This window comes from Oreochromis aureus, linkage group 3 (genome assembly GCF_013358895.1).
Source record: "Oreochromis aureus strain Israel breed Guangdong linkage group 3, ZZ_aureus, whole genome shotgun sequence".
Taxonomy (NCBI): domain Eukaryota; kingdom Metazoa; phylum Chordata; class Actinopteri; order Cichliformes; family Cichlidae; genus Oreochromis; species Oreochromis aureus.
The window spans coordinates 60,875,556-60,888,525 of NC_052944.1; the positions used below are offsets into that span (position 1 = coordinate 60,875,556).

General features: G+C 39.6%; 1 protein-coding gene and 2 long non-coding RNA genes across 4 annotated transcripts; 2 read left to right on the plus strand and 1 right to left on the minus strand.

The window, feature by feature from the left end:
- Positions 1–545: 545 nt before the first annotated feature.
- On the minus strand, positions 546–2,584 carry LOC120439123. Its single transcript, XR_005612388.1, has 3 exons — positions 2,242–2,584; positions 2,072–2,140; positions 546–588 (listed from the first exon to the last, which is right to left on the minus strand). It is a non-coding gene; the product is annotated as an uncharacterized LOC120439123 (long non-coding RNA).
- Positions 954–5,127, plus strand: LOC120439122. The gene is made up of 3 exons (XR_005612387.1): positions 954–1,040; positions 3,032–3,072; positions 4,066–5,127. It is a non-coding gene; the product is annotated as an uncharacterized LOC120439122 (long non-coding RNA).
- A 1,406-nt stretch (positions 5,128–6,533) lies between these two features.
- On the plus strand, positions 6,534–11,470 carry LOC120436614 (butyrophilin subfamily 2 member A2-like). 2 transcript variants are annotated; one of them, XR_005610564.1, is made up of 3 exons: positions 6,534–6,764; positions 9,769–10,122; positions 10,361–11,470. XR_005610564.1 is itself a non-coding variant. In XM_039607578.1 (3 exons), exons 1-3 carry the CDS (start codon positions 7,013–7,015, stop codon positions 10,501–10,503), a joined length of 558 nt encoding a protein of 185 aa, XP_039463512.1. In that variant the 5' UTR covers positions 6,927–7,012; the 3' UTR covers positions 10,504–11,470. The 2 variants fall into 2 exon arrangements, 1 of the variants encoding a protein (XP_039463512.1); XM_039607578.1 differs by lacking the exon at positions 6,534–6,764 and adding an exon at positions 6,927–7,073.
- The last annotated feature ends 1,500 nt before the right edge of the window (positions 11,471–12,970 follow it).

A 12,970-nucleotide genomic window follows, 5' to 3' on the forward strand; every position in this document is an offset into this window, starting at 1 on the left:
TGAAAAGGGCCTAAGGGTACATCTTTCGCTATCTTACAATGCTGTGCCATTGCAGCCATTCCCCAACTCTCTGTGAATGGTACTCTAGGCCATTGATCAGTGGGTTTTGATCAGTGGGATTTGATCAGTGGCCATGACAACTGGCATATTAATGATCAACAACCAACTTCACAGCCCATTTTTCATTCAGTGGTGCTAGTTTTAGTCATTACGCAAATGTTTATAAGGTTGTGGAAACCTACAGTCAGCTGAGACTGAAGAAGTCACTTGGATGAGTGACGAAATGTTTCTCCCACTGAAAACGCTACATCTAAATGAACAGAATCAAGTTTATGGAAGGAACAATCAGAAGGTTGGTGGTTTAATCCTTAGCTGAAAATGAAACCAGTCCATTTACAGTAACAGTGTCCTTTTGATACAGACTACAATATCAACATGCTGGAATCTTGTTCTGATTCGGAACAATGACAGAGACAAATGAGAGAAGCCGTACCTGTTGGCTTTGATTTGTTTCTCTTGTCTTTCACGATTTGTAAATAAGTGGTGTTTTTTTCCTCACTGTTGAGTAGAGTGCAGCCCGATTTATCCCTGCAGAACAAAACACACACAGAGGACATCAATGCAAGTTATACAGCCTGAAAGCTACCTCTGCGGCTGATTTGAATAAGATACAAAAATCATTCATGTCCTTTATCTATATCTATGTGTTTTTTTTTAGTATCAGTCAATTTACATCTGTATATAAAAAGCTGGAGAGGCTGAGGACGATGGACTAAATTCTGGAGGCTCATGTCTATTAATTTGAGTGATTTATTTATTCGATTCAGTAAAAGGACTAGATGTTGTAGTCCCTGTGTTCTGCCTTGAATTCAGTGCCCCCTACTGGGCCTTGTAAATTGTTGTTAATGTGACATGCACTTTGATCCAGAACAGGAAGTCAGCCATGTTAGTTGGGGTAAGCAGGTTCACATGTGCTGAAGTGTTCCTGTAGTTATCCGCTGCAATCCTCTTTCTTGTTTATGCCTTCGAAAGCATCGTCTGTAAGTACTTGTTGACTTAAGAGTATAGAGCCATATTTTAGTAACATTTTGGTAGTTTTGTGTTCTAAAGCCTAACTTTGTGTATAATTATATTGCCAAGCTAATCTCATGTCATGCATACATAGGAGGACCTATTACATGGATATTCCTTTGTCTTTTGTTGCTAGCCTTGACTTGCTGTAGAGTACATAAGGGAATTTGTAATATCAGTGTGTTAATCACCTTACTGTTGTATTCTTGTTTTGTTTTAGTTTCACTCTGATTCAATGGTGTATGGCGGTGCAATGTAAAATAAAGCACCTGGAGCTTGGACGCTATATCCTGACTCCCGTATTCTTTTGAATGAAGTTTGGCTGGCTGCTGAATTGTGTACCTACGCACGCATGCACACACGCAAGGAGAGCAGTACACCCTGATAATGCATTGCTTTAAATGGCGAGAATCTTGAGGGATGGCTGCTATGAGGAAAGGCAGCCCAGAGACATCGTTGTGTGCCTCAACTTTCGGTCTTTTATCCAGGCTAATCTGCCATTTTTAGGAGGATTAGAGATCAGATCTAGATATCATATTAAGATTTGGGACACATCGTCAGTAGTCGACCTTGGATTCATCGGGTGTTTTGGCCATTATCATTAGACACCCTCATCAAGGAGGCCCTGCCAGGGTTGATCAGACCCTGGAGTCACTGGTTTATGTTAAATTGTTATTTCTCTTCTTCTTTCTTCTGTTTAGTTTTCTACAGTTTATTTTCTATCTATTCACTGCAACTGAGAAATAATGCTTACCTCTTTAGCATTTATGAAGCCCTACTTCTTTAAAGGGATAGAATACTGATAGAGAGAAGTAAGACAAAAGGGACGAGATAGAGGAGAGCCGGAAGGGGGGCGCCTGATCTGGCTTCCCACACCTCCCCGCTGGATCGGGCTGTACGCTCTACCTCCCCACTGCCTCCCAGAAAAGGGAAGAAGAGCAGATATTCATATTTATTCATTTATTTGTTCATTAGTAGAAATAAAGAAAATGAACACCACCTCTGCTCTGTCCGATGTCATATAAGACGTTACTGATTGGGTTATCTTCTTTAGCTTCCTGTCGATTGGCTGAAGAAAACCAAAAGGAAAAGCAGTATGACGCTGTGCAAGTTTTGATGACACGTTTAAAGTCATTGATATACTTGTACATAATTCTGAAAAAACAAAACCTGGGTCAAATCCAGAGGTCCAAGTGTCACCTTCAGGTTTTCTAACAACACAAAGTTTAATCAACAGAACTATTAAAGTAAGTAGAGCTGCAACACAGACTGTTAAAATGAATGACAACACAGTGACAACAGGAGGGGAGGGTGATGGATGACAAGAGGTGCAACCAGGAGGAGGTGTGGATGTAGGTGGAGGTGTGGTGGTGTCTTCCCCTAAAATAAAGCGCAAACAGTCATTAAGTTGTCGTCACATTGTGAATGTTGAAAGCTGCAGAAACACAGACAGGTGAGTGTGTCACCTGTGACAGTGATCCAGCTGGATGGAGACTCTCCATGACCGCTGATGTCACACTTGTAGAGGCCTTCATCAGACCTGGAAACATGCTGGATGGTCATGTGACCTGTAGGCTGCTTCCTGATGAGGGAGCCATCTTTATAGAAAGCAGCTGGGAGGTTGGAGGGAGTGGTCTTTGTTTTACAGAGCAGAGTGACGTCATCTCCCTCCATCACAGGGAGGACAGGACTCTGCAGGATCACTGATCCACCTCAACACAGAGACAAACTACAGCATTTCATCCATTTACACACAGCTTCATCAACACTAACTCCACACACTCAGCTTACCAGTGACTGTCAGGTTAACCATGTTACTGATGGGACCCTCTCTGGACTCACACCAGTAAACTCCACTGTCCCATGTAAAGAGATGGGTGATGTTACAGGAAGAACTATAATTTTTTCCCCACTCATCTCCACACTGAGTCCTGTTTTCCTTGCTTGTGTTTCTCCTCAGAGTCCATCCAGCAGAGCTGTCGTCCTCCTCACGACAGTGAGGTATGACTGAAACTAGCACCACTGACGAACAATGGACTGTGAAGTCAGTTCAGTGATCATTAATATGCAAATTGTCACGACCACTGATCAATCACAATATTGATCAAGTTCGTCCTCAAGATGTTCTTAAGATGAATTCAGTCTGACGTAAATATTTTGTACCTTCTCCATAATAACTCATCAACAGCAGATGGTTAAAGTACAGAAATGCAAACAGAGAGAATCTACTCACAGAGATAAAGCAGAAATGTTTCCTCCATTGTTGCTCTTAGTAATCTGCTGTTTCTCATCAGCAGTGACAACATATAGTGACCTGGTCCTTCCTCTTCATATATGTCTGTTTCCATATATAAAAGCATGTGTCATAGTCCCTGTTGGGTTATTTTAGGGCTCACAGTTCTGTCAGATTGTTGACACCTGTGGTCGTAATCAGGATGTTAAATCAACTGTTTGCTCGCTCTTCACCGTGCTTAGTTTTCTCTCTCTTTCTCCTTCCTTCTACCAAGCAAGAGCTCGAAATCAAGTTCAGATTTCTCTGGCATTAAATTATTGTTTTTCAGAGAAAGAGAAAAAACTAAACTAACTTATGTTTGGGAGCTTGGGGGTTCCTGCTGCTATATCAATCAATTGAACCCCCAAATACACAGACACACCAGAAATTGGTTTGGTTCCACCCATAAAAAGCTCATTTCCTTTGAGACAGTACATGTTTATGCTAGTGCGTGTCCTAACCTCACAACAAATGTACAAACCTTAGGAACTTTGCACTTTTGCTGTAACAAAACAAATTTCCCACCTGTGGGACTAATAAAGGCCATCTTATCTTATCTTAAATCACAGAAAAGTGTTTCCTGTAGTTGAAAAAGGCTGCAAATTGTCATATGTGCCACCAGCTACAGGTTGAGACATCAGCCATCTTGTATTCTTCTAATACATAATTATCCCCCCTTTTCTTTTCTTTTTCGACTTCGGTTACGTGTTTGGAAGAAACAGCAACAGGCAATCATCACAGCCTGAACACCATCACACACTGAATCGTGATGCGAGCCAATACAAGCCCAGAAACCCCAAGTGGCTGCAGCCTAGAGTGAAGCCCAAGCCACAATGGAAACCATGTGTGTTGGACCAGAAACACTCAGAAAGGCGTCCCGTCAACACCCAGTGAAGGCCAAATAGCCCGCCCATGTAGCACAGATGACCAGGAAGAGGAGCCCAAACTAATCTCCCTTTTTTAGTAAAGTAACTAGTGTATATGTAGTGATAAGCTGGGTTAGCTGCTGCTGATTTTCAGAGGGTTTCCTGAGTTCCTGCAGTGACCTGTAAGTCTGTGTTTATTGCAGTCCTGCCTGAGGGCTTCAACACCTTCAGCATTCAGAGTCTGCAGCCTGGTCCTTTGTGCACTGGGATTTCTCTGGATTCTCTGAAGATGAATGGGTTAACTTAAAACCTGCCTGAGGTACTTTTTATGTCCAGTAGAGGGAGATGTTGGTTCTGCATGAATGTGAGCAGAAGCTACTCTTCCAAAGTGTCCTGCAAACTCAAGTTTTTAAAGATAATGTTAGTGGTGGCAAATGTTAACTGGGTGTCAGTTTTATATTGTTGGATTGTCATTTATGCTTAGAAATATATATTTATATATATTTAGAAATTTATAATCATTTAGAAGTATATAATCATTTGTAGATTGAAAGAATGTCTCATCCTAGGGGGTCTGTAACAAGTCTGTGTAGTGTGAAGAGGGGAGTGCGTTCACTCCTCTTCAGAGTGTTCTGGCTTGGATCACACACCTCTTAGGATCGTGAGAGAGGTCGTATCTTCTCTTGCTGATATATGGTATATCAACCCACACACACACACACACACACACACACACACATACCTACACTATGCACAGACTGATACTCTTTGGTCACATGTATATCTATGTAAGACATCATATGTTAATGAACTCATGCATATTCATGTAACCTCAATAAAAGAGCAGTGTTACGAGGGAGCAGACGAGAGCAACTGGGGTCAAGCGAAGGATTGGCGCTCATCCAGTTCTCTCCCTCGTGCGCGAGTAACACAAGAACTTTGCCTACTTGTTTCTTGCTTTGCTGTGTAGTAGAATTATCTTGAACGTTCCAGCAAATAGGTTTATGCTAGACAAACCCATCACTGGGTATAAGGATAAGCTATAGTTGTGGCTGGGAATTTATACAACTACAGAGACATGTGTTGGGAATATGGAGTACAGACCTCTATAAAACTAAAAACTATAAATGTGCACAGGAGGTGAAATGCCATGAAGTGGTTTTGAGTGGAGCTAAGTATAGAAGCCTGTACTATTAAAGAATCACTGTAAGTACTGTACAGGAGTTTATTGCGGTCAGGGCTCTGTGTGCGGTCAGGCGGAGATGAGGATCCAAACACAGGACCCGGAGACTGAATCGCAACTCAATACCTCAAGTTTATTGCTGGTGACGAAACAAAACATGAACTGATAAAGAACACAGTGAAAAGAAACACACAGACAAATCTGAGGGTACAACGCAACCCTGACACAAAGAAACAGGGCTTAAATACACTGAGGAAGTCAGGAATGAGAAACATGAGGGAGACACAGCTGGGAGACATCAGGGCTAAAAGCTAGACCCACTGACATGAGACAAACCTTCACAATAAAACAGGAGACAAGAAACAGAGACACACACTGAACTAAACCTATACTAAACACCAGAGACAACCTAAGTACTAATCTCTCACCAAGAATACCTGAAACATAGATTAATAATAATAATCAACAAAACACCAGAGAATCAGAAAATAATCCACAATGCGAAAATAAACCAAAACATAAGAAACTCAAAATGCTTGGTCAAAATCACCCAGAACCGTGACAATTGTAAAAGCATGTATGTGGATGGAGGTTCCAGGTAATCTCTAGTGAATATGGCCCTTTGGAGTGGTTCTGACTCACACTCACCTAACCTCTAATTATGTGATTCATTAAGCGTGCTCTGTCTGCAGATTGGAATATTTTTTGTGCTTTTCTACAAAAGCCGTAAAGGAAAACTTGTGTCCTGTTGATGGGATTAACCACCAGTAAAAAAAAAAGAAGAAGAAGAAGAAAGAAACACAGAATACAAGAATAAAATAAAAAAAACAGTAGATGGTTTTAACTTTTGAACTTTAATAATGTAACAGATTTTTTCAGCTTTGCTCAGTCTGTGGTTTAGGTTATCATTATTCTAATAGAAGTGTTTCTAAATTGCATGCAGGGAACAGGAACAGGAAATGCAATGAGAAAGACAGAGGGGAAGGAAGCCTACACTGAATCAATAAACTCCTGCTGCAGAGCTGGCCCTCCCTAATAGTGAGAGTTCATTCTTAAATGGAAAAAAAAAATAAACAAAGGCTTCATTTTATTATCAGAAAAAAAATGTTGTGTAATGGCTCTCAGAGCCCTGGAAGAGGAGGCGGTGTAGTTTTATTGGCACGATTTTCTTCACTGTAAGAAACACACAGGCAGAGCTGCCACACTGAGACCTGATAACCAACAGCAGCAGCTTTCACACTGGCACAAGTCATTTCGCTCTCAGTGCCTGGATTTTTGTTTTCTTACATGGATTCAATACAGCAGGATCAGGATTGTCTCCTAGCAACACACCACTGAACAGTCATGTGTTAAAATGACTGTAAAATTATATGTGAGTATAATTAAAATGTTTTAAAAGAACATAACAGAATACTGTAAGTAGTGTAGTTCTGCCATCAGTGTTTTATTAGTTTATTAATTTATTGACTCAACACAGCTTTTCACCCACACCCACTGCATCGCTCCCACTTAACTCCTCCCACTTCTTCTTACAGTCAGAAATTCTAGCTTTCACAGCAGTTTTTATTTTAACGCTAAAAGATCATAGTGTAAACATCTGGAATTTATTGGAGGGTGAGAATGGTTGTGTTTCTCGGCTGGACTCTGCTCTCTGTGTGCCTGCTGGTTTCTGCCTCGCAAGGTGAGCTGTGGTCTCTACCAATTTTAAAAGATCTGGCCATTTGGGTTTAATGAGTAAATAGGATTATAACTTTTTTTTTTCTTTTTTTTAAAAGAAAATTTGTTTCTATTATCTAAGATGTACAATTAGAATTAAATGCAACCTAAACCTGCAATGGGTGCCTTCTAATTAAAAGTTATGAAAATCAAGTTAAGAAATATCAAATATTGAGGGGGAATTTGGGATGTGGATTTTTAACCCTTAGTTGGTGTTCATGTTTACTTCAAATGTGTTTAAAGATGTTTTCCATTAAGACTTTAGGAGTTACAGAGATTTTTATTCACAGTCCCTCATTTTCAGATGGGGGATTGTCTGTACATGTAGTTTTATGGGCAGGTGAGGTCTGGTTCTCTGATATTTCATGACAAATGAAGTAGACATAATACCTGAGTTTGATTCATAGTGTTGAATATGGACTTCATAGTGAGCTCAGCAGCACTAAAAGGGAGAAGAGAGAGAAAGGAGGAGTATTATTCTCAAAGTCTATAACAGAGCTATGCCTTTAATAATGTTAGTGCAGTCTATGGGGCCATACTTGGCTGAGTTTCGGCCAAATGCTCTGAAACCAATAGAAATGATTTTTTTAAACTATCCAACATAAGAGTTTCTCACGGTGAAGAAGATGAAGAAATGGGACAGTCATCAGCAGCAAAATTAGTCATCTAATTTCTGCCCCACAGGGCAGCTTTTCAGGTGAATACAGACAGACACACAAACAAGCAGCAGCTGAATGTGGTCGTCATGATAGAATTAGAATAGAATAGAATAGAATTCAACTTTATTGTCATTGCACATGTCACAGGTACAGGGCAACGAAATGCAGTTTGCATCCATCCAGAAGTGCTTTTAGCATGATATAGATATATTACAATATATATTAGCAATAGTATAGATGTGTAAGTATATTACAGAAATGGGTCTATTATGGTATGTTATAATGTACACGGTGTGAAGTATGTTATGAATATTCTATAACTATAAGTATGTACAGGCTGTAGTGAGTACAAGCTATGTACAGGCTATGAACAGGATATAAATATGAAATAAAAACTATACAGAAATCTGAGATATACAGTTATACAGAAATGTGAACTATGCAAGTTATAAACAGTTGTAGGATTGAAAAATTATCATATGTACAGAATGATATTCACACAGAACTATACAGTAGTGCAGTTAGGATAATGATAATGATCTCCAGGTCTTGGAACCAGGGTTTTTACCTTTAGGTTGTTTAGGGTTTGTCTGCGTTTATAGTTTTAAATTAAATTCAGTAAAGCTGTGTCTTGCTCTCAGATGGATTTCTCATACACTCGAAATGTGAGGGCTAGGTTGCTGGTTCTTTTGGGTAAGCCATCATAGATAATTTAGCTCTCAGAAGATAAATTAATTGTTGACTAATTTGTTAATTAATCTAACGTGTGTCAAATCAGTGAAATAAAGTTCAGTGCATAGTTGATATAAATTGTCATGTTCATGTTAACGCCTTGATAAATAATGCTCAAAAAAAATATATATATATATTGTGCTGTGATATTATGTCACAGGAGTGTAAATCTGTAAACCCTCAGAGTCACATGATCATTAACACATGTGAATGGCAGCCACACATGATTCCCACTTTTCTGTTTTAAATTAAACCCTGTTTAAAATTCATGATGGTACACGTGCATCGTAGCTTCTGACAACGACACTTTACGATTACTTATTTTCAAAAGTAATTAGTTATATAGTTACTTTTTAAAAACATGATTTACAACCTGAATAGGTGAGAAAGCGATAGATCTTTCAACCCCTAATCCATCATATAAAATGTAATCAAATGGAAAAAGTCTCTTTTAAAAAATTGTTTTATTAGTTTTAATCTTTTAACTTTATGCATCAAGCAAAAATTTAATTATATGCAACATTCTCTGACTGGAAGAAATTTGTTTGACATTTAAACCTATTTTCTGCACATTCCAGCACATAAAATAAAATATTTTTTGTGTTTACACTCAGTCTTTCAAATAGATGCAAGTAAAACACAGCAGAAAATAAATAAAATCAAAGACTAGCGGCCCTGTTGCTCTATTTTCACCTGTAAAGCAGGACTGGGGTAGGCGGAGGTTTACCGTGGTGCAGGTGTGCTGCAGCGGTCAGTGGAAGAATCCGCGAGTTTCTCTGTGAATTTCACATTCCATGGTAACGCACTCGGTGCTTGCTTGGAAGTTTAGGGGGTTTTTTTCGTTGTAAAAAGAAGTTTTCTTCCCACGCACAACAGACACTAATGTTTTTGTCACTTTTTATGGAATCAAACTCAAAGTAAGGTCAGTACTTCCACGCTTTAAACGCTGCATGCTCATACTCTCTCCCGCACTCCATATATTATCCATTATTGATCTGCACACAGCTGTTGCCACGAATGTCGCACTCAGTTACATCAATCTAAATGAGCTTCTCCATCTTAAGAAACTCTTCACAGTTCCTCGGCATAGGAGAAAGTATTTAAGGGCATTGGAAAAAAATTCCACCAGTTAAACTAGTAAACTTTAGCAGAATTCACCTTTGAAGTTAAATGGAAATTCTCAGCAGAAGAGTTCTGGTGTCTGCTGTAGAAGTGAACACTTGTTCTTTGACCTTTAACCTCTCTGCTCTCTGGTTTTTCTTATTTCAGCCCAGAACATCACAGCTGAGTCTGGACAGAACGTCACGCTGACATGTCGAGCTCCAAACAACATCCAGACTATGGAGTGGAGCAGAGCTGACCTGGGGAGAGAATATGTTTTTTTGTATCGGGATGGGAGGGAAACTACAGTGAACCAGCATCGCTCTTTTAAAGGCCGGGTGGCTCTACAGGACAAACAGATGAAGGATGGAAACATGTCAGTGATTCTGAAGAATGTGATGATTAGTGACCGTGGAACATACGAGTGTCGTGTGAAGGCAAACAAAAAAAAACGCAGGAAGAGAGCTAATCTGAAGACCGACCCCATCTGTAGCATCTACCTGAGTGTTGTTGATCCTCCAGGTGAGTGAGTAGAGTTGAGTGTGTGTGTGATCAGAGGTGAAGCTGCTTCCTGGTTGTTGATGTTTGTTTCTAAAGATGTTGTTGATGAGACTTTGTAGAAAGCAGCTGGTCTGAGTGATGTGATCAGAGTGCAGTAGATAATGTCTGACAGCAGTTTGAAGAGGAAATGGATTCTGTTCTGTTCTTCACTCATCACCTACCTGACAGCTGACACCTCACACCTGTTTCTCACCTGCAGGTCCAACAGGAGGACCAGAGAAGGATGGACATGTTGGACTGAAAGTTGGTCTGTTAGTTTCTGGCGTCCTCATTGTTGCTGCTTTTGCTGGGTTTGTGATCTACAGAAAGCATAAAGGAGAAAAGAGTCAGGGTTCACACTAACCTCCTGATGATCTGCAGCACATTTAAGTATCTCACACCTCTGAACAGCTAAACTTTGAGTCTCCTGCTGCTGTCTCAACTTCCAAGTGATATCAGTGAACAGGAGGACAGACATCAGGGACCTCACAAAGAAATTAATTGTGAAGTGTCACCATAAAATGTTATTCTGTCTTATCTCTGTGTATGGAGATGATGGAAAGTCTTTGTGAGGAATGCAGAGTAAAGAAAATCTAAGAGAAAACAGAGAATTCTGCTGATTCAACAGTTATTGTCTAATTTTGCTGCATCCAGCTTTCACAGTAAAATTAGACTTGCCGTTGTTCATAAGTTCCAATTTTAACAAAAACATGGTGCTTCTGTTTATTACTAATGTTATGGCTGCAGATTAGTGTCTCAAACTTTAACTTAGCACTTTATCAGGCTTTAACACAGCCTGATAAAGGATACGTGGAAATTGCTTTAGTCTGTCAGTAGATCAAGTGTGAAGTGAAATTAATTTGACTGATTCAACGGTCATTCTTGGAGGTTGTTCAGCAGCTTAAATGTGACCTAAAAGGAGACCAGAATAAATTGTAAAAACATTTATACATACATGCACATATACATGCACACTCCTGTGATAATGTGATTGTCAGTTTTCACTGCTGTAACCTTCGAGCTGGGCTCGATTTATGCTTGCACATGTGAAATGTATTCCCACATGAATCTATGTTGGCCTTCAGCAAATGTTACCATGTTGAGTAAGGTAAAATCAGAGCTGCTTTCCTGATACTTTAAACTGTGACTGTAAGCTTGACACAACTTGCTAAGTCATTAATCCCACTTTTGAACTTTATTCATTACCATTGTACAGTTGCCTGCACAGAGGAATTAGCTAGCAAGACCACAAAGGTGCAAAACCCCCAATGTCCAAACATAATATAATAAATAAGGGATGATAATGGTAAAACAAGAGATTGAGGAAGTTTCAGTGAAACAAATCCAGGAAGTTTGAAACAGGTGTTGGGATGAAATTCATGTAATCACATATTTGCCATGTGTGGTTTGGCACTGCCAGGAGCTCTGTCATCTAAAAACACTGCATTTACTTTTACACAAGTATGAATAAACTCATGAGGAACAAAATACTGTCACAAGTGCAACCTGATTAAGAACTGATGAACAACTGCTGCAGTGTAATCCTGTAACCTGTCTGTCATTGTTTCTATTAACATGTGAGAATGATCAGTGAAAATGCTTGTTTGCAACTTACATGTGAAAATCATCATCACAGCGTTTCTGGTTTTCAGCTTTTTTTTTTCTTAAGAGGATCTTTGTGTATTTATCTTTTGTTTATATTTTGTGTATTTTTTTGAATGTCAAGCAGTCGTTTCATCGTAACACTTCTATTTATCTCTGCTATAAAAATTTGATCAGGCTTCATGTCCGTTTTCACACAGAATAAAGTCCGGAAGTGTTTCTGTTGTTTGCCAGGCTTTTTCTTTCAGGCTGACTTTAACTCATCACCCTGTGACTCATCCAGCATCTGTGTGGCAGGGTGACAAATCAGGTCCAACACAGACTGCCAGCTCTGTCTGCAGTTAGTCAAATCCCAGTCATAAACTGCACACAGTCCAAAAAATCTTTTCTTTAAATTTGGCTCAATGTAAAGAGGTGGAAATACAATCCTTTTAAATTCAGAATACATTTTGCTTAACAATGGGAGGAAGAAAGCTCTCCTGGGCCTTTCTGGATGGAGTTTGCATGATCTTCCTGTGTAGGCTCTCAGCTGTCGTTAGTGTGGTTAGGTGAACTGGTGATCTAAATTGCCCACAGGTGTGAACATGAGTGTGAATGTTTGTCTCTGTCAAGCTGGTGATCTCTCTAGACTGTATCCTGACTCTCGCTCTGTGGCAGCTGGGTTAAGATGGCAGCTGGGTTAAGGTATATCCGCCGTAATGGTCGCTTTGCTCACCGCCACAACCAGTCTGACAGTCACTGATATTTATACCTGCAGGAGGCAGGCAGGAAGGAAGGAAGATGGATGGATGTAAGATGACTCATCTGGGTCAGAGGACATTAGCGCTTACATGACATTAAAAGAATTAGAGGAAACATCATAAAGTCATGGATGAACAGATTTCAGTGTGTTGCTTCCTTTGGAGGAGGAATGTATGTGAGAACCAACCAAATCAGTCTGGATATCAGGAGCAAGGAATTCATTAATTCTTGATGGTAATTAATATTTTGCCCAGATTTGGCCCAAATCTCTGAAATCTTTGGACTTGACTGACCACATTAACTGAGGGTTGGCATTAGGCTAACTGCCTCAACTCTGCCTCATATTCCCAAGTGACATTTAAACAAAGTCAGTTTAGCTTAGTTAAATAGTGTCAAATGACAACAAGAATTACCTTAAGGTACTTTATATTTTAAAGTAGAGACTACTATAAAAGAAAGAAAACTCAGCAATCAAATGATCCCCATT